General features: G+C 36.9%; 1 protein-coding gene across 2 annotated transcripts; it reads left to right on the forward strand.

Moving 5' to 3' along the window:
• Positions 1-13,763: 13,763 nt before the first annotated feature.
• On the forward strand, positions 13,764-22,343 carry LOC125779364 (piggyBac transposable element-derived protein 4-like). 2 transcript variants are annotated; one of them, XM_049460694.1, is made up of 2 exons: positions 13,764-14,356; positions 17,774-22,343. In XM_049460694.1, exon 2 carries the CDS (start codon positions 17,798-17,800, stop codon positions 18,881-18,883), a length of 1,086 nt encoding a protein of 361 aa, XP_049316651.1. In that variant the 5' UTR covers positions 13,764-14,356; positions 17,774-17,797; the 3' UTR covers positions 18,884-22,343. The 2 variants fall into 2 exon arrangements, with proteins under 2 accessions (XP_049316651.1, XP_049316652.1); XM_049460695.1 differs by lacking the exon at positions 13,764-14,356 and adding an exon at positions 17,342-17,609.
• Positions 22,344-22,823: the final 480 nt, after the last annotated feature.

The following is a 22,823-nucleotide window of genomic DNA, read 5'->3' on the forward strand; positions in this document are numbered from 1 at the left end:
CGATCCAGTAGAACCGTTGTTTAATCTTCTCTATAGTTTTTGTAATTCCAAGGTGCCCTCCTCTAGGTCCATTGTGATATTCTTTCAATACTTTCGGGATCATGGACTTCGGTACTATGATCAGCAGACGAGACTGTTTGCCATCTTCGCTTTCCCAGGTAAGATGAAGGTATCCATTAACGAGGTTTATGCTGTTCCATTGGGCCCAATATGCTTTTGCAGTTGGACTCTCGCTACTTATTTGTTCGGATGCTGCGGAGTTCATGTATGTTGGTGGGTCGAGGTCAATCTTTAACTGCTTTTATTTTTCCCTCCTCGGTGTGAATTCCCTCAGTTGACACTTTATGTCCGAGATATGTGACCAGCTTCTTCCATAATGAACACTTTTTGGGATTCAAGCGTAATCCGGCTGATGCTATTCGCTGAAAGACTTCCTCTTGATTTTTCAGATGATCATCAAAACTTTTTCCCATGATGATAATGTCATCAAGATACACCAAACATGTCTTCCAGTCATCAATCTCGACTTGCCAATATCCACTTTGTAGATCTAATGTAGAAAACCATTTCGCTCCAGACAAGGTATCTAATGTATCGTCGATTCTCGGTAGAGGATAACTGTCTTTCTTTGTGACATCATTCAACTTCCTATAATCTACGCAGAAACGGGTGCTACCATCTTTCTTTTTAACTAAGATGATGGGTGAGCTCCATGGACTTATTGAAGGTTCGATTACACCGTTTTTGTGCATGTCTTCAATAATTTTGTTAGCATCCTCCCGTTTCGCTAGTGGAACCCTACGCGGAGCTTGTCGGATTGGTCTAGCGTCTCCGGTATTTATGCGATGTTTGACAATGCCGGTTCTTCCTGTGTTGTTTCCTTCGTTTGCAAATATGGATGCGTATTTTTGTAATAGTTTTTCTTCTTTTAATTTTTCATTTCCATGCACCTCATTCAACAAATTGTTTAGGAGTGTAGGACTTATCTGCTGTGGCTCAATAGTAGGCTTCTGTTGTGACCGTTCGCATCGTGCTATTGCACTTATATTCTGGCACTGTCCAATTACTGCTCCTTTCTTCAGACTTATAGGCGTGTTGAATTAATTCACTACTCTGACCGGAATGGTGGCGTTTTCTCTAGTTTTCACAAGCGTTCTTCCTACCAATATGGGTGTATCTATTTTTGTTGGTTCCACAATCCACAATTCTTCAGTCCCACCTCCTCCATTCACTTTAGCCCATACAATCGCCTCAGATTTTGGTGGAATACTCTGATTATCATCAACAACCACCCTCTTACTCCCATTATAATTTCATCCGTGATTTCTGCTACGATGAAGGTGTGATTAACTACCAGGGTACCAATCGACACTTCGCAAAACACTTTTCCCGCAACAGCTGCTTCCTCTCCGGTGGCCGTTCGAAGCTTGCAACCGACTAATGGTTCAACTGTTCCTCTTACCACGTCCGGTCGGATAATTGAATGTGCGGCACCAGTATCCAAAGTAAGCGTTGACAGTCTTCCATTTACGATACCGTTGATAATTAGGTTGTTGTCATGGCGACCTATTTGTGATATCGACATGGCGGGGCAAATAGTTGTCAGAACCAGTTCACGCCCCTTTGAACTGTTCCGTTTTAGTTTAACGACTTGTGAGATGTGGATACTCTGTCCTCGTTATCTGTTGGTTGTTTCCGTTTCGATGGGTTTACTTTTATATTACAATTTCGGGCAAAGTGACCCGCTTTTCCACAGTTGAAACATCTGCTTGTTGTATTTACTCGCGGTGCAGCAATTGTCTTCAGAGTCTTCAACATTTCTTCCATCAGCGCCGGTTGCCGGGCCATGCAGTTGCAGTTCTCGCATACGATTACTCAATTGAAGAACTTCTGATTTTAAATTTTCTTAGTAATTTTTTAACGTGCTTAATTCGTCTTCAAATTTTGAAAATTTCTCTTGCACTTGTGTATTATTTTCTGTAATCTGTTGTACCAAACGCTTTTCTAACTGCGTATTATTTTCAGTCATTTGTTGTGCAAGGCAAGACTTTAACTGTGATGTATTTTCAGCTATTTGCTGTGCCAGACGATGTTCTGTTTGCACTGCATTTTCTGTATTTTCAGCTATTTGCTGTGCCAGACGATTTTCTATTTGCTTAATAGCCACTAACAGCAAGTTCATGTCTACACTTGATGATGTTCGTTGTTCTTCTACTTTTTCTTTTACCTTTGTAGAAGTTTCTGGCCCATCAAATTCGAACTCGTCCACATTAGTTCCATCCGCTTCCATTGCTTCACGTAATTGTGCCTGCAGATCCGCCTTTTGCCCGCTTATCGGCAAATTACGCTCCTCCAGTTCCTTTTTTAATTGCTGAATTCTCAATTCTCCGAATTTAACCATCTTGAATTTGGATTATTTGACAATCCCACTTCTGACACCAATTGTTACAATTTTACTGCTTGCTAGTTTACTTTGCTAGGTTCGTATCTCTGGATTGACGAATAAAACCAAAAACTGTTCAATTCAACAACTCGTCTACACTGTAGCAGTTTACTCTTAGCACTGATTGATTACGTTGGCGCTGCCACGGCTTATATAGCCATGCACTCCTTGCTGATGCCGAAGTGTCCTTCTAGAATATTGCGTCTGGCAATTATAAGAACATAATTCTATACGGCGCCAAATGCAGCTGTTGTTTAGACAAGCAGAGAGCGGCGCCAAACACAGCTATTGTTTATACAAACAGACAGCCGCGGCGCCAAATGAATCTATTGTTTAACGCGGCGCCCAATGTTTATAAGCAGGGATGCATACAGCAATACAAATACCAAACTTAATACTACTTTTGTAACAGTATGTTAAAATTTACCTATGTATTTCATGAGGATTCCATAAAATCATTAAAAATATATAATAGAGTAAGGTATGTATTATTACCCTAATAATTAATATAGGTTTATGGTGATTGGTTTTAAATCTACACATTTAAGGTCCTTATCCAGCTCTCAAGTAATTGCCCAAGAAAAAAATGCATTATTTCTTCAAGTAATTTTGACAGCGGGTTACGCATTGTGAATGATCCACATTAGAAGAGCAAGAGAAAATAAACAAAGAAGATAAACTTTGTGCGTAATATGTATGTATGTACGAGGTATGACAATTAAGTAATAAGACTGATTCAGGCTCGCCTGGATGTCCGTAATCGACTCAAAATGGATTCCTTTGACCACCGATTTTGTTTTAGGAAACAAAAAAGTCTCAGGGTGACATGTCGGGCTGAAAAAAAATCAGAAGAAATTCTTAATCAGTAAGGATGCTGTTATAGTCCCTACCTCAGGAAACACGACAAAAATTTGTTTGAAAAATGGCGGCTGCCTGAAAATAAAAATCATTTTTTACGTTTTTTTTTTGGAATTCCTGATTTTTTTTTAATATTAAAAACAAAGGATTAAGGATTACAAAAGATAAAGGATTATATAAAGAAGGTTCACACAAAATTTCAAATAAATCGGTTGTATAGAACTTGAGATAATGCCGGTACCGTGTGGAAAAAAGGAGTTTCGAGGAAAATGCGTTTAAAAAAGTGAGTCTACCTACCTACCGGGCTAGGTACTGCGTCACTAAAAAATTTTAATTTTTAAAAATCCTGTGGAGGATATGTTCAAAATTCTAGAGTAGAATACCCCCTTAACCCTAGAAAGATAGTCTGCGTAAAATTGACGCATGCATTTTCGAAATATTGCTCTCTCTTTCTAAATAGCGCGAATCCGTCGCTGTGCGTTTAGGACATCTCAGTCGCCGCTTGGAGCTCCCGTGAGGCGTGCTTGTCAATGCGGTAAGTGTCACTGATTTTGAAATATAACGACCGCGTGAGTCAAAATGACGCATGACTATCTTTACGTATCTTTTAAGATTTTAACTTATACGATAATTATATTGTTATCTCATGTTCTACTTACGTGATAACTTATTATATATATATTTGTTTTCTTGTTATAGATATCGTGACTAAAATATATTAAAATGGGTAGTCCTTTAGACAATGAGCGTATCCTCTCTGCCCTTCTGCAAAGCGATGACGAGCTCGTTGGTGAGGATTCTGACAGTGAAATATCAGATCACGTAAGTGAAGATGACGTCCAGAGCGATACAGAAGAAGCGTTTATAGATGAGGTGCATGAAGTGCAGCCAACGTCAAGCGGTAGTGAAATATTAGAACAAAATATTATTGAACAACCAGGTTCTTCATTGACTTCTAACAGAATCTTGACCTTGCCACAGAGGACTATTAGAGGTAAGAATAAACATTGTTGGTCAACTTCATAGTCCACGAGGCGTAGCCGAGTCTCTGCACTGAACATTGTCAGATCTCAAAGAGGTCCGACGCGTATGTGCCGCAATATATATGACCCACTTTTATGCTTCAAACTATTTTTTACTGATGAGATAATTTCGGAAATCGTAAAATGGACAAATGCTGAGATATCATTGAAACGTCGGGAATCTATGACAGGTGCTACATTTCGTGACACGAATGAAGATGAAATCCATGCTTTGTTTGGTATTCTGGTAATGACAGCAGTGAGAAAAGATAACCACATGTCCACAGATGACCTCTATGATCGATCTTTGTCAATGGTGTACGTCTCTGTAATGAGTCGTGATCGTTTTGATTTTTTGATATGTGTTAGAATGGATGACAAAAGTATACGGCCCACACTTCAAGGAAACGATGTATTTACTCCTGTTAGAAAAATATGGGATCTCTTTATCCATCAGTGCATACATAATTACACTCCAGGGGCTCATTTGACCATAGATGAACAGTTACTTGGGTTTAGAGGACGGTGTCCGTTTAGAATGTATATTCCCAACAAGCCAAGTAAGTATGGAATAAAAATCCTCATGATGTGTGACAGTGGTACAAAATACATGATAAATGGAATGCCTTATTTGGGAAGAGGAACTCAGACCAACGGAGTACCACTCGGTGAATACTACGTGAAGGAGTTATCAAAGCCTGTGCACGGTAGTTGTCGTAATATTACGTGTGACAATTGGTTCACCTCAATCCCTTTGGCAAAAAACTTACTACAAGAACCGTAGAAGTTAACCATTGTGGGAACCGTGCGATCAAACAAACGCGAGATACCGGAAGTACTGAAAAACAGTCGCTCCAGGCCAGTGGGGACATCGATGTTTTGTTTTGACGGACCCTTACTCTCGTCTCCTATAAACCGAAGCCAGCTAAGATGGTATACTTATTATCATCTTGTGATGAGGATGCTTCCATCAACGAAAGTACCGGTAAACCGCAAATGATTATGTATTATAACCAGACTAAAGGCGGAGTGGACACGCTAGACCAAATGTGTTCTGTGATGTCCTGCAGTAGGAAGACGAATAAGTGGCCTATGGCATTATTGTACGGAATGATAAACATTGCCTGCATAAATTCTTTTATTATATACAGTCATAATGTTAGTAGCAAGGGAGAAAAGGTTCAAAGTCGCAAAAATTTTATGAAAAACCTTAACATGAGCCTGACGTCATCGTTTATGGGTAAGCGTTTAGAAGCTCCTACTTTGAAGAGATATTTGCGCGTTAATATCTCTAATATTTTGCCAAATGAAGTGCCTGGTACATCAGAAGACAGTACTGAAGAGCCAGTAACGAAAAAACGTACTTACTGTACTTACTGCCCCTCTAAAATAAGGCGAAAGGCAACTGCATCGTGCAAAAAATGCAAAAAAGTTATTTGTCGAGAGCATAATATTGATATTTGCCAAAGTTGTTTCTGACTGACTAATAAGTAAAATTTGTTTCTAATATGTATAAGATATGCTAATTATTTATTTTATTTCGTAAATATTATGCACCAAAGTCAACATATATTATTATTTTTATTGATAATTATGTTTTTTGACTATGTTATAGAAAATTTAATATTTGTTATCGACATATTTATTTTCATTCAAGTTTAAAAACATCTCTGAATAATGAAATGTAATAGATTTTGTGACTGTCACTTACAGAATAGCAAAATCATATCAAGTCTCAAAAACTGTCTCTAACTCAAAATCTCAAATTTAGAGACTTGAGACTGTCTCACGTTACAAAATCGCACGGTTAGTATTAATATTCCGTGATTATATTTTATCGGTGTTACATTAAATGTTTTACATTTTATAATTTATAAATCATTATGAACGTATCGGAAACTCTTTTTGTAAAAATATCTGAGTATTCTAAAAAATCTATGGCTGGTATGTTTGTTTGTTCAGTCTTCATTATTTTTTGCACTTCTTCAATATGAATTGCTTCTGAATAAAAGCTTTTATATCTTGCGAAGTTAGTTGCAATTGTTAAGTGTAGTAATTCGTGGAGTATTTCTTGTAATATTAGGGGTATTCTCTTGTTCTTGCAAAACCCTTGCACGGTGCAAGAATTGCTGATTTTTCCACCTAATACAACGGCACAACAACAAACGCACGCAGAAAAATATTTGTAAGGGCTGTAAAATATGTCAGACCAAAACCCATGTTTATTTGCGTGCAATTTCACGCAGAAATATAATTGCGACCCTGTTTTAGCTGTCATTTTACATAAAGTCATATTTTGACATTAAATGGTTCAGGAAGGTAAATTTTAAATAGATTTTATAATTTCTATTTAAATTATAAAGATTTGTTACAGTTTTTTTTTGTTAAAAATGTATGCAGAATGTGCGCTAATTCACAATAACCATGCAAAATAGTCATTTACAATAAATTGACCGAATCACTAGATTCTGCAATGGATGCTATCGTGCCCTTGTATATTTCGGTATAGGATGTTTGCAATCTGCGATCTTGCAAGAGCAAGATAATCCCCCTATTAATTTTTGTTTGAAAAACTTGAAGTTCATTTTCATAATTTATTACATTTTGTCTATTATTATTGATTATTTTATCATTTAATTTCGATTGTGTCATCGCGGTTTGGTACTATTATAAAACTAAATATACTGCCTAAAAAGTTTAGTGATATTTTTGTTCTATGCGTTAAATGAGCCGCTCAGTGCACACATCGATTAACTCCTTAACCCTAGAAAGATAGTCTGCGTAAAATTGACGCATGCATTTTCGAAATATTGCTCTCTCTTTCTAAATAGCGCGAATCCGTCGCTGTGCGTTTAGGACATCTCAGTCGCCGCTTGGAGCTCCCGTGAGGCGTGCTTGTCAATGCGGTAAGTGTCACTGATTTTGAAATATAACGACCGCGTGAGTCAAAATGACGCATGACTATCTTTACGTATCTTTTAAGATATTAACTTATACGATAATTATATTGTTATCTCATGTTCTACTTACGTGATAACTTATTATATATATATTTGTTTTCTTGTTATAGATATCGTGACTAAAATATATTAAAATGGGTAGTCCTTTAGACAATGAGCGTATCCTCTCTGCCCTTCTGCAAAGCGATGACGAGCTCGTTGGTGAGGATTCTGACAGTGAAATATCAGATCACGTAAGTGAAGATGACGTCCAGAGCGATACAGAAGAAGCGTTTATAGATGAGGTGCATGAAGTGCAGCCAACGTCAAGCGGTAGTGAAATATTATTGAACAACCAGGTTCTTCATTGACTTCTAACAGAATCTTGACCTTGCCACAGAGGACTATTAGAGGTAAGAATAAACATTGTTGGTCAACTTCATAGTCCACGAGGCGTAGCCGAGTCTCTGCACTGAACATTGTCAGATCTCAAAGAGGTCCGACGCGTATGTGCCGCAATATATATGACCCACTTTTATGCTTCAAACTATTTTTTACTGATGAGATAATTTCGGAAATCGTAAAATGGACAAATGCTGAGATATCATTGAAACGTCGGGAATCTATGACAGGTGCTACATTTCGTGACACGAATGAAGATGAAATCCATGCTTTGTTTGGTATTCTGGTAATGACAGCAGTGAGAAAAGATAACCACATGTCCACAGATGACCTCTATGATCGATCTTTGTCAATGGTGTACGTCTCTGTAATGAGTCGTGATCGTTTTGATTTTTTGATATGTGTTAGAATGGATGACAAAAGTATACGGCCCACACTTCAAGGAAACGATGTATTTACTCCTGTTAGAAAAATATGGGATCTCTTTATCCATCAGTGCATACATAATTACACTCCAGGGGCTCATTTGACCATAGATGAACAGTTACTTGGGTTTAGAGGACGGTGTCCGTTTAGAATGTATATTCCCAACAAGCCAAGTAAGTATGGAATAAAAATCCTCATGATGTGTGACAGTGGTACAAAATACATGATAAATGGAATGCCTTATTTGGGAAGAGGAACTCAGACCAACGGAGTACCACTCGGTGAATACTACGTGAAGGAGTTATCAAAGCCTGTGCACGGTAGTTGTCGTAATATTACGTGTGACAATTGGTTCACCTCAATCCCTTTGGCAAAAAACTTACTACAAGAACCGTAGAAGTTAACCATTGTGGGAACCGTGCGATCAAACAAACGCGAGATACCGGAAGTACTGAAAAACAGTCGCTCCAGGCCAGTGGGGACATCGATGTTTTGTTTTGACGGACCCTTACTCTCGTCTCCTATAAACCGAAGCCAGCTAAGATGGTATACTTATTATCATCTTGTGATGAGGATGCTTCCATCAACGAAAGTACCGGTAAACCGCAAATGATTATGTATTATAACCAGACTAAAGGCGGAGTGGACACGCTAGACCAAATGTGTTCTGTGATGTCCTGCAGTAGGAAGACGAATAAGTGGCCTATGGCATTATTGTACGGAATGATAAACATTGCCTGCATAAATTCTTTTATTATATACAGTCATAATGTTAGTAGCAAGGGAGAAAAGGTTCAAAGTCGCAAAAATTTTATGAAAAACCTTAACATGAGCCTGACGTCATCGTTTATGGGTAAGCGTTTAGAAGCTCCTACTTTGAAGAGATATTTGCGCGATAATATCTCTAATATTTTGCCAAATGAAGTGCCTGGTACATCAGAAGACAGTACTGAAGAGCCAGTAACGAAAAAACGTACTTACTGTACTTACTGCCCCTCTAAAATAAGGCGAAAGGCAACTGCATCGTGCAAAAAATGCAAAAAAGTTATTTGTCGAGAGCATAATATTGATATTTGCCAAAGTTGTTTCTGACTGACTAATAAGTAAAATTTGTTTCTAATATGTATAAGATATGCTAATTATTTATTTTATTTCGTAAATATTATGCACCAAAGTCAACATATATTATTATTTTTATTGATAATTATGTTTTTTGACTATGTTATAGAAAATTTAATATTTGTTATCGACATATTTATTTTCATTCAAGTTTAAAAACATCTCTGAATAATGAAATGTAATAGATTTTGTGACTGTCACTTACAGAATAGCAAAATCATATCAAGTCTCAAAAACTGTCTCTAACTCAAAATCTCAAATTTAGAGACTTGAGACTGTCTCACGTTACAAAATCGCACGGTTAGTATTGTTACGAATTTACTCTTGCTAGTTTACTTTGTTAGGTTCGTATCTCTGGATTGACAAATAAAATCAACACTGTTTAATTTAATTCAACAACTCTTTATTTCACAACTCGTCTACACTATAGCAGTTTACTCTTAGCACTGATTCATTACGTTGACGCTGCCACGGCTTATATAGCCACGCACGTCTCGCTGATGCCGACGTGTCCTTCTAGAATATCGCGTCTGGAAATTACCAGAACATACGGCTATAGCCACGCATTTCTCGCTGATGCCGACGTGTCCTTCTAGAATATCGCGTGTGGAAATTACCAGAACATACGGCTATACGGCGCCAGACGCAAGCAGACAGTCGCGGCAATTGTTTAACTAGACGAGCAGACAGTGTGGCGCCAGATGTCTACAAATGCTATTCCATATACCTACAGCTATTGTTCATAATCAGGGATGCATATAGTAATACAAATACAACTTAATACTACTTTTTGTAACACTGCCCTCCACTAAAGCCTAATCGTCCCGATTAGGCACAAATCCTCTTGAACCAAATGGGGCAAGCCTCTCCAAATGTACTACTTTCATTTTACATCGTGCTTTCCCATTTCTTTGTATGCGGTATACCACGTCATTAAGTCGTTTCATCACCATATAGGGTCCTTCCCAGGCTGTCTGCAATTTCGGGGACAAGCCCTTTCTTTCGAAGTGGATTGTACAACAGGACCAGATCACCTTCTTCAAAACCTTTTGAATTTGCCGCTTGATCGAACCGGTCCTTCATCTTATTGCTCATCAGATGCGTATGCTGTCTTACCATTAGATGCAATTCATTCATTTCTTCCTTTAAGGCAGAACAATAATCTCCATCATTTCTTACAGCTGTAGGATTCGTACCAAACTTAAGATCAGCAGGGAGTCGCAGATCAGATCCGAAAATAATCTTTGCTGGCGTGTAACCAGTTGTCTCGTGCTTCGCTGAACGATACGCCAGCAGGAACATCTGGATGCACTTGTCCCAATTCCGTTGATCTTTATCGACGATTTTCCGCAGATGTTCTTCGAGCGTTCGATTGAATCTCTCTACCATCCCATCTGATTGTGGGTGTAACGCTGTTGTCCGTGTCTTGTGGATGCCCAATAATGTACAGACTTCTTGGAAAATGGAAGATTCGAAATTCCTGCCTTGATCTGAGTGTAATTCGACGGGCACTCCGAACCTTGTTATCCAATTTTCTACAAACGCTTCGGCTACTGTCTTCGCTTCCTGGTTTGGTAAGGCATATACTTCTGGCCATTTACTGAAATAGTCCATGACAACCAGTAGATATTTGTTTCCGGCCGTACTGGTTGGGAATGGACCTGCAATATCCATTGCGACTCGTTCAAATGGTGATCCCACGTTGTACTGTTGTAGCCTACCGCGACTTTTGGCTTTAGGACCTTTAGCTGCCATGCACTCTACGCAATTACTTATCCATTCTGCTATGGAATCTCGACAACCGATCCAGTAGAACCGTTGTTTAATCTTCTCTATAGTTTTTGTTATTCCAAGGTGCCCTCCACTAGGTCCATTGTGATATTCTTTCAATACTTTTGGGATCATGGACTTCGGTACTATGATCAGCAGACGAGACTGTTTGCCATCTTCGCTTTCCCAGGTACGATGAAGGTATCCATTAACGAGGTTTATGCTGTTCCATTGGGCCCAATATGCTTTTGCAGTTGGACTCTCGCTACTTATTTGTTCCTTTGGTGGTCGTACCCCATTTTCTTTGGCCATTACCAGCTTTGCAAGATCAGGGTCCTCCAGCTGATTGATTCTGATGCGGTGAGGAGTCCAATCATCTTCCGGTTCTATATTCAGTAATCGCACGTCGATTATACCTTCTTTTCCTTCTGATTTGGAGCAATGTTTACATTCCAGTGGACAAGGGCGACGTGATAATGCATCCGCATTTTTGTGGTGAATCCTCTTTCGGTGTTCTGTTGGTTGTTTCCATTTTGATGGGTTTACTTTTATCTTGCAATTTCGGGCAAAGTGACCCGCTTTTCTACAGTTGAAACATCTGCCTGTTGTATTTACTCGCTGTGCAGCAATTGTCTTCAGAGTCTTCAATATTTCTTCCATCAGCGCCGGTTGTTCCATTTCAACCCTTTGTACTTTGTGTGCTGGTTTACTTAGTAGGGAAGCTGTTTCCTGTGTGAGGGCGTGCGAAACCGTTTTAGCAAACGTTCTTTTTGGCAATGCATATGTGGCGCGTTTGGTGTCCACATCACGAATTCCATTTATGAAACATTGAATTTTTACCCTCTCAATGTAATCCACAGGTGCATCTGCATTTGCCAAATGAGCCAGTCGTTCGATTTCAGTTGCGAACTCTTGCAATGACTCGTTCATCTTCTGACCCCTATTTTGCAGTTCGATCTGGTATATTTGTTTCCGGTGCTCACTACCATAACGTCTTTCTATCGCACTCATCAATGCCTCATAGTTGTCCCGTTCACAGTCTGGAATAGTCTGAAGGATTTCTGCCGCAGGCCCTTTCAATGATACAAACAAGGACGCCACTTTGTCCGCTGCATTCCAGTTATTGGCCATTGCTGTCTTTTCAAACTGAAGTTTGAAAATTTGAAATGGAATACTTCCATCGAATGTGGGTGCCTTCAATCTTGGATTATTTGTTGATGGTGCAGGGCCATGCAGTTGCAGTTCTCGCATACGATTACTCAGTTGAAGAAATTCTGATCTTAAATTTTCTTCGTCATTTTTTATTGTGCTTAATTCGTCTTCAAATTTTGAAAATTTCTCTTGCACTTGTGTATTATTTTCTGTAATCTGTTGTACCAAACGCTTTTCTAACTGCGTATTATTTTCAGTCATTTGTTGTGTAAGGCAAGACTTTAACTGCGATGTATTTTCAGCTATTTGCTGTGCCAGACGATTTTCTGTTTGCACTGCATTTTCTGCCATTTGCTTAATAGCCACTAACAACGTGTTCATGTCTACACTTGATGATGTTCGTTGTTCTTCTACTTTCTCTTCTACCTTTGTAGAAGTTTCTGGCCCAACAAATTCGAACTCGTCCACATTAATTCCATCCGCTTCCATTGCTTCACGTAATCGTGCCTGCAGATCCGCCTTTTGCCCGTTTATCGGCAAATTACGCTCCTCCAGTTCCTTTTTTAATTGCTGAATTCTCAATTCTCCGAATTTAACCATCTTGAATTTGGATTATTTGACAATCCCACTTCTGACACTAATTGTTACGAATTTACTCTTGCTAGTTTACTTTGTTAGGTTCGTATCTCTGGATTGACAAATAAAATCAACACTGTTTAATTTAATTCAACAACTCTTTATTTCACAACTCGTCTACACTATAGCAGTTTACTCTTAGCACTGATTCATTACGTTGACGCTGCCACGGCTTATATAGCCACGCACGTCTCGCTGATGCCGACGTGTCCTTCTAGAATATCGCGTCTGGAAATTACCAGAACATACGGCTATAGCCACGCATTTCTCGCTGATGCCGACGTGTCCTTCTAGAATATCGCGTGTGGAAATTACCAGAACATACGGCTATACGGCGCCAGACGCAAGCAGACAGTCGCGGCAATTGTTTAACTAGACGAGCAGACAGTGTGGCGCCAGATGTCTACAAATGCTATTCCATATACCTACAGCTATTGTTCATAATCAGGGATGCATATAGTAATACAAATACAACTTAATACTACTTTTTGTAACAGTATTAATATTCCGTGATTATATTTTATCGGTGTTACATTAAATGTTTTACATTTATTTATTACAAAAGGAATTTTATAAATCATTATGAACGTATCGGAAACTCTTTTTGTAAAAATATCTGAGTATTCTAAAAAATCTATGGCTGGTATGTTTGTTTGTTCAGTCTTCATTATTTTTTGCACTTCTTCAATATGAATTGCTTCTGAATAAAAGCTTTTATATCTTGCGAAGTTAGTTGCAATTGTTAAGTGTAGTAATTCGTGGAGTATTTCTTGTAATATTAGGGGTATTCTCTTGTTCTTGCAAAACCCTTGCACGGTGCAAGAATTGCTGATTTTTCCACCTAATACAACGCACGCAGAAAAATATTTGTAAGGGCTGTAAAATATGTCAGACCAAAACCCATGTTTATTTGCGTGCAATTTCACGCAGAAATATAATTGCGACCCTGTTTTAGCTGTCATTTTACATAAAGTTATATTTTGACATTAAATGGTTCAGGAAGGTAAATTTTAAATAGATTTTATAATTTCTATTTAAATTATAAAGATTTGTTACAGTTTTTTTTGTTAAAAATGTATGCAGAATGTGCGCTAATTCACAATAACCATGCAAAATAGTCATTTACAATAAATTGACCGAATCACTAGATTCTGCAATGGATGCTATCGTGCCCTTGTATATTTCGGTATAGGATGTTTGCAATCTGCGATCTTGCAAGAGCAAGATAATCCCCCTATTAATTTTTGTTTGAAAAACTTGAAGTTCATTTTCATAATTTATTACATTTTGTCTATTATTATTGATTATTTTATCATTTAATTTCGATTGTGTCATCGCGGTTTGGTACTATTATAAAACTAAATATACTGCCTAAAAAGTTTAGTGATATTTTTGTTCTATGCGTTAAATGAGCCGCTCAGTGCACACATCGATTAACTCCTTAACCCTAGAAAGATAGTCTGCGTAAAATTGACGCATGCATTTTCGAAATATTGCTCTCTCTTTCTAAATAGCGCGAATCCGTCGCTGTGCGTTTAGGACATCTCAGTCGCCGCTTGGAGCTCCCGTGAGGCGTGCTTGTCAATGCGGTAAGTGTCACTGATTTTGAAATATAACGACCGCGTGAGTCAAAATGACGCATGACTATCTTTACGTATCTTTTAAGATATTAACTTATACGATAATTATATTGTTATCTCATGTTCTACTTACGTGATAACTTATTATATATATATTTGTTTTCTTGTTATAGATATCGTGACTAAAATATATTAAAATGGGTAGTCCTTTAGACAATGAGCGTATACTCTCTGCCCTTCTGCAAAGCGATGACGAGCTCGTTGGTGAGGATTCTGACAGTGAAATATCAGATCACGTAAGTGAATCTTGACCTTGCCACAGAGGACTATTAGAGGTAAGAATAAACATTGTTGGTCAACTTCAAAGTCCACGAGGCGTAGCCGAGTCTCTGCACTGAACATTGTCAGATCTCAAAGAGGTCCGACGCGTATGTGCCGCAATATATATGACCCACTTTTATGCTTCAAACTATTTTTTACTGATGAGATAATTTCGGAAATCGTAAAATGGACAAATGCTGAGATATCATTGAAACGTCGGGAATCTATGACAGGTGCTACATTTCGTGACACGAATGAAGATGAAATCCATGCTTTGTTTGGTATTCTGGTAATGACAGCAGTGAGAAAAGATAACCACATGTCCACAGATGACCTCTATGATCGATCTTTGTCAATGGTGTACGTCTCTGTAATGAGTCGTGATCGTTTTGATTTTTTGATACGATGTCTTAGAATGGATGACAAAAGTATACGGCCCACACTTCAAGGAAACGATGTATTTACTCCTGTTAGAAAAATATGGGATCTCTTTATCCATCAGTGCATACATAATTACACTCCAGGGGCTCATTTGACCATAGATGAACAGTTACTTGGGTTTAGAGGACGGTGTCCGTTTAGAATGTATATTCCCAACAAGCCAAGTAAGTATGGAATAAAAATCCTCATGATGTGTGACAGTGGTACAAAATACATGATAAATGGAATGCCTTATTTGGGAAGAGGAACTCAGACCAACGGAGTACCACTCGGTGAATACTACGTGAAGGAGTTATCAAAGCCTGTGCACGGTAGTTGTCGTAATATTACGTGTGACAATTGGTTCACCTCAATCCCTTTGGCAAAAAACTTACTACAAGAACCGTAGAAGTTAACCATTGTGGGAACCGTACGATCAAACAAACGCGAGATACCGGAAGTACTGAAAAACAGTCGCTCCAGGCCAGTGGGGACATCGATGTTTTGTTTTGACGGACCCTTACTCTCGTCTCCTATAAACCGAAGCCAGCTAAGATGGTATACTTATTATCATCTTGTGATGAGGATGCTTCCATCAACGAAAGTACCGGTAAACCGCAAATGATTATGTATTATAACCAGACTAAAGGCGGAGTGGACACGCTAGACCAAATGTGTTCTGTGATGTCCTGCAGTAGGAAGACGAATAAGTGGCCTATGGCATTATTGTACGGAATGATAAACATTGCCTGCATAAATTCTTTTATTATATACAGTCATAATGTTAGTAGCAAGGGAGAAAAGGTTCAAAGTCGCAAAAATTTTATGAAAAACCTTAACATGAGCCTGACGTCATCGTTTATGGGTAAGCGTTTAGAAGCTCCTACTTTGAAGAGATATTTGCGCGATAATATCTCTAATATTTTGCCAAATGAAGTGCCTGGTACATCAGAAGACAGTACTGAAGAGCCAGTAACGAAAAAACGTACTTACTGTACTTACTGCCCCTCTAAAATAAGGCGAAAGGCAAATGCATCGTGCAAAAAATGCAAAAAAGTTATTTGTCGAGAGCATAATATTGATATTTGCCAAAGTTGTTTCTGACTGACTAATAAGTAAAATTTGTTTCTAATATGTATAAGATATGCTAATTATTTATTTTATTTCGTAAATATTATGCACCAAAGTCAACATATATTATTATTTTTATTGATAATTATGTTTTTTGTCTATGTTATAGAAAATTTAATATTTGTTATCGACATATTTATTTTCATTCAAGTTTAAAAACATCTCTGAATAATGAAATGTAATAGATTTTGTGACTGTCACTTACAGAATAGCAAAATCATATCAAGTCTCAAAAATTGTCTCTAACTCAAAATCTCAAATTTAGAGACTTGAGACTGTCTCACGTTACAAAATCGCACGGTTAGTATTAATATTCCGTGATTATATTTTATCGGTGTTACATTAAATGTTTTACATTTATTTATTACAAAAGGAATTTTATAAATCATTATGAACGTATCGGAAACTCTTTTTGTAAAAATATCTGAGTATTCTAAAAAATCTATGGCTGGTATGTCTATTTGTTCAGTCTTCATTATTTTTTGCACTTCTTCAATATGAATTGCTGCTGAATAAAAGCTTTTATATCTTGCGAAGTTAGTTGCAATTGTTAAGTGTAGTAATTCGTGGAGTATTTCTTGTAATATTAGGGGTATTCTCTTGTTCTTGCAAAACCCTTGCACGGTGCAAGAATTGCTGATTTTTCCACCTAATACAACGGCACAACAACAAACGCACGCAGAAAAATATTTGTAAGGGCTGTAAAATATGTCAGACCAAAACCCATGTTTATTTGCGTGCAATTTCACGCAGAAATATAATTGCGACCCTGTTTTAGCTGTCATTTTACATAAAGTCATATTTTGACATTAAATGGTTCAGGAAGGTAAATTTTAAATAGATTTTATAATTTCTATTTAAATTATAAAGATTTGTTACAGTTTTTTTTGTTAAAAATGTATGCAGAATGTGCGCTAATTCACAATAACCATGCAAAATAGTCATTTACAATAAATTGACCGAATCACTAGATTCTGCAATGGATGCTATCGTGCCCTTGTATATTTCGGTAAAGGATGTTTGCAATCTGCGATCTTGCAAGAGCAAGATAATCCCCCTTGAAGTTCATTTTCATAATTTATTACATTTTGTCTATTATTATTGATTATTTTATCATTTAATTTCGATTGTGTCATCGTGGTTTGGTACTATTATAAAACTAAATATACTGCCTAAAAAGTTTAGTGATATTTTTGTTCTATGCGTTAAATGAGCCGCTCAGTGCACACATCGATTAACTCCTTAACCCTAGAAAGATAGTCTGCGTAAAATTGACGCATGCATTTTCGAAATATTGCTCTCTCTTTCTAAATAGCGCGAATCCGTCGCTGTGCGTTTAGGACATCTCAGTCGCCGCTTGGAGCTCCCGTGAGGCGTGCTTGTCAATGCGGTAAGTGTCACTGATTTTGAAATATAACGACCGCGTGAGTCAAAATGACGCATGACTATCTTTACGTATCTTTTAAAATTTTAACTTATACGATAATTATATTGTTATTTCATGTTCTACTTACGTGATAACTTATTATATATATATTTGTTTTCTTGTTATAGATATCGTGACTAAAATATATTAAAATGGGTAGTCCTTTAGACAATGAGCGTATCCTCTCTGCTCTTCTGCAAAGCGATGACGAGCTCGTTGGTGAGGATTCTGACAGTGAAATATCAGATCACGTAAGTGAAGATGACGTCCAGAGCGATACAGAAGAAGCGTTTATAGATGAGGTGCATGAAGTGCAGCCAACGTCAAGCGGTAGTGAAATATTAGAACAAAATATTATTGAACAACCAGGTTCTTCATTGACTTCTAACAGAATCTTGACCTTGCCACAGAGGACTATTAGAGGTAAGAATAAACATTGTTGGTCAACTTCAAAGTCCACGAGGCGTAGCCGAGTCTCTGCACTGAACATTGTCAGATCTCAAAGAGGTCCGACGCGTATGTGCCGCAATATATATGACCCACTTTTATGCTTCAAACTATTTTTTACTGATGAGATAATTTCGGAAATCGTAAAATGGACAAATGCTGAGATATCATTGAAACGTCGGGAATCTATGACAGGTGCTTCATTTCGTGACACGAATGAAGATGAAATCCATGCTTTGTTTGGTATTCTGGTAATGACAGCAGTGAGAAAAGATAACCACATGTCCATAGATGACCTCTATGATCGATCTTTGTCATTGGTATACGTCTCTGTAATGAGTCGTGATCGTTTTGATTTTTTGATACGATGTCTTAGAATGGATGACAAAAGTATACGGCCCACACTTCAAGGAAACGATGTATTTACTCCTGTTAGAAAAATATGGGATCTCTTTATCCATCAGTGCATACATAATTACACTCCAGGGGCTCATTTGACCATAGATGAACAGTTACTTGGGTTTAGAGGACGGTGTCCGTTTAGAATGTATATTCCCAACAAGCCAAGTAAGTATGGAATAAAAATCCTCATGATGTGTGACAGTGGTACAAAGTACATGATAAATGGAATGCCTTATTTGGGAAGAGGAACTCAGACCAACGGAGTACCACTCGGTGAATACTACGTGAAGGAGTTATCAAAGCCTGTGCACGGTAGTTGTCGTAATATTACGTGTGACAATTGGTTCACCTCAATCCCTTTGGCAAAAAACTTACTACAAGAACCGTAGAAGTTAACCATTGTGGGAACCGTGCGATCAAACAAACGCGAGATACCGGAAGTACTGAAAAACAGTCGCTCCAGGCCAGTGGGGACATCGATGTTTTGTTTTGACGGACCCTTACTCTCGTCTCCTATAAACCGAAGCCAGCTAAGATGGTATACTTATTATCATCTTGTGATGAGGATGCTTCCATCAACGAAAGTACCGGTAAACCGCAAATGATTATGTATTATAACCAGACTAAAGGCGGAGTGGACACGCTAGACCAAATGTGTTCTGTGATGTCCTGCAGTAGGAAGACGAATAAGTGGCCTATGGCATTATTGTACGGAATGATAAACATTGCCTGCATAAATTCTTTTATTATATACAGTCATAATGTTAGTAGCAAGGGAGAAAAGGTTCAAAGTCGCAAAAATTTTATGAAAAACCTTAACATGAGCCTGACGTCATCGTTTATGCGTAAGCGTTTAGAAGCTCCTACTTTGAAGAGATATTTGCGCGATAATATCTCTAATATTTTGCCAAATGAAGTGCCTGGTACATCAGAAGACAGTACTGAAGAGCCAGTAACGAAAAAACGTACTTACTGTACTTACTGCCCCTCTAAAATAAGGCGAAAGGCAAATGCATCGTGCAAAAAATGCAAAAAAGTTATTTGTCGAGAGCATAATATTGATATTTGCCAAAGTTGTTTCTGACTGACTAATAAGTAAAATTTGTTTCTAATATGTATAAGATATGCTAATTATTTATTTTATAATACAACATGACTGATTTCATAGTACAAAATAAGTTTATTTTGTAAAAGAGAGAATGTTTAAAAGTTTTGTTACTTTATAGAAGAAGTTTTAAGTTTTTGTTTTTTTTTAATGAATAAATAAACATAAATAAATTATTTGTTGAATTTATTATTAGTATGTAAGTGTAAATATAATAAAACGTAATATCTATTCAAATTAATAAATAAACCTCGATATACAGACCGATAAAACACATGCGTCAATTTTACGCATGATTATCTTTAACGTACGTCACAATATGATTATCTTTCTAGGGTTAAGAAAAAGTTAAGCCTGGTTGGCCCAACACCTGGGCGTTTTCAGTTGAGCTTCTCCTTACTTATTTTCATTCGATTAAAATTAGCTGCATTTTGTGTTCTGTGTATAATTTGTGATAATATGTATACAGAGAACGTCTATCATGGAGAAGGTTCACGGCGCGGAGATCGTAAAAATATTTCTGGCTAACTCGGTCGAGATGGTCCAGTTTCACCACAGACAAATTATTAGCGTGTTTCACCACGAATATAGCAGAATTGAGCATTTTCAGTGTTAAATGAGAAAAATAATGCGAATTCCAATGTAAAGGAATGTATGCGTACAGATTCGTTTATTTACTATGCTCAAACGACTCTGCTTATAATTTATAGATCGGTATACATACATACATACATATGTATATTTGTTATGAAAATACATACATATGTAAGTGTGTATTTTGAATTTGACCTATGTATTTGTATTCCATAAAATCTTTGTAAGTATTACTACCTAAATATATGTACATATGTACATTTTATATGGGTTTGACAGGTCATATACATATGTATTTATATACAAAAATATGTACATATATGCATATTTGCTTTAATTATTAAAAGTTTCGATATCATGTTAAAAGACCAAGCGGTCGCACATGTGCTCATATATAATTATGTGTGCATGTAAACAAATATGATAGACCATAGGGATAATGTTTGTAAATTTGTCTAGATGCAGTACATACATATGTATGTATGTAAATATGTACACTCAATGCTTCATGCGAAATCTCCGTTTGACACTGACAACCAATGGCGAAGCTCGCGTTTTTTGCTTTCATGTTAACGAGTCAATCTGTCGACAAAGCATCGTGTTGTTGGTAGAAAATCCGAGCTGTGCCGAAACAATAAGCAAACGATCGTCTATTGTTACCGCTTCCCTTGCCGCGCAAACAGCTTCGCTTAAAACTTGCGTAAATATGTATGAATATATACTTACGTATGAGCTTGCATACATATCGTCACAGATTTTTGCAAGCCGCGTAAAATACAGTCAATCCCGGTTATGTGCCACAATCAAAGATACAGATTTTTGTGGTTTGTTAAAAATAAAAATTTAATATGGTACATAACCGACTGCGGATACTTAACCGAGTCGTACTTAAAACAATGGTTTGAATGTATTTCAAAAAAAAAAAACCGTGAGATGCAGCAAGATATAGGCAGTTAAGAGGAATGATTTTCATTTAAGCGGAGTACTACTTAACCGGGATTGACTGTACACATAAATCAGAGGAATATTGAACATTTTCTTTAATACATTTCTTGACAAATAAACTATGTTGGCACTTTTTCCTTCTCATACAAATATCAGAAATTGTTCAAATTATGATTTTTAGCTTTTGCCACCGTCGCGATGTAATGGTGTTTGTTTTTATGAATGAAGCAAGTTTGCCTGTTGAAAGTGCGCTTGCGTTCATGAAAGAAAATATAGTTGTTGTGTATTTTTCTACAAATTTGGGCATCGACTATTTGGCTGCCATATTGGCTTGTGACGCTGCTGATGCTATTTCAAACGATTCTTGTTTTTGTAGAACAATATTTGTAATGCGGGTGACATATCTACAAGTGAACGCATATAAGTATGTATGTTGTGTATACGTTATTTGTGTGCCAATGTCATACGCTCATGTTTATGTATGTACATATGAGCAGCGCGCACATGTTATATTATTGATAAGTGATAATATGATCTGAATTCGCGAAAGCGAACATAAACACATATGGTCATGATACATGTGCATATAAGTTTTGAATGATAAAATGTCCGATTAATGTACATTTATCACTATTGTAATATGTATGTATATTTAATTTTTTTAATAATATTATGATAGTTTGTTTTATACATACATATGTATGTTATGAAGTATGTATATATATAAGTATGATTTGATATATTCAAAAAATAATTATAAAATAGGCTTTATTTTCACATTAACAAATGCATTCAATTGCACATGTATTCATTAATAAGCACAAAAAGAATTCATACGAATACACATGTTTGCATATAAACGTATAAAAATATAAGCAAAAGAGCGAACATACGTCTGTTAGAGCAATATATAGTTTTGAGCATAATTTTTATTTCACGCTCAGCTCTGTTCAAGCGAAAATGTTAAGATTTCTCCTGCCGAGCTGGCAGTGGTGAAACTGGACCATCTCGACCGAGTTAGCCAAAACTATTTTTACGATCTCCGCGCCGTGAACCTTCTCTATGATAGACGTTCTTTGATGTATATTTACGTTAAAAATGACAGGACAGTTATCTACTCGTATTAATTACTTTGAAAGTCTCAATAAATAACCCGTATTTATAAAATTGATAAATATATGTTTTCTCGTTTATGTATACATATATGTATATTGAATTTTAACAATTATTTTAAGGAAATTTTTATTATGAATAAATACAAAATTATATAAAAACTATAAAAACCATTTTATTAAAAATAATTGAAGTTAAAAATAAATACGATAACCTTTGAATTTGTTTGAAGTAATAAACAAATTAACTTATCGAGGAAATCGAGCTAACAGATATTCTTGCCACTGCTAATGAATAGGTAAGCTGAAGGTAACATGTTATCGTGTATTTTTATAGGGCAATTACGAATCTTGTGCAGCTGAGGTTGCTGAGGTTTCTTTGCATACCATGTTGCAAACCATTTATTCACAGCTGATCGGTAAAGAAGAAATACACATTTTTAAATCTCAAATTTAAATATGTGGAAAAACAGTCTTTATTGAAAAATTAGTTAACTCTTTAAAAGTGCCCATACACGACACACAAGTGCGTTCGATCGGTATGTGTGCGCATGCGGCTTACTCGTGTATGGA

This window comes from Bactrocera dorsalis, chromosome 6, assembly GCF_023373825.1.
Source record: "Bactrocera dorsalis isolate Fly_Bdor chromosome 6, ASM2337382v1, whole genome shotgun sequence".
Classification (NCBI taxonomy): domain Eukaryota; kingdom Metazoa; phylum Arthropoda; class Insecta; order Diptera; family Tephritidae; genus Bactrocera; species Bactrocera dorsalis.

Coding starts and splice junctions, on each gene's coding strand:
- LOC125779364 (XM_049460694.1), top strand. CDS start 17,798: ATGGGTAGTCCTTTAGACAATGAGCGTATCCTCTCTGCTCTTCTGCAA.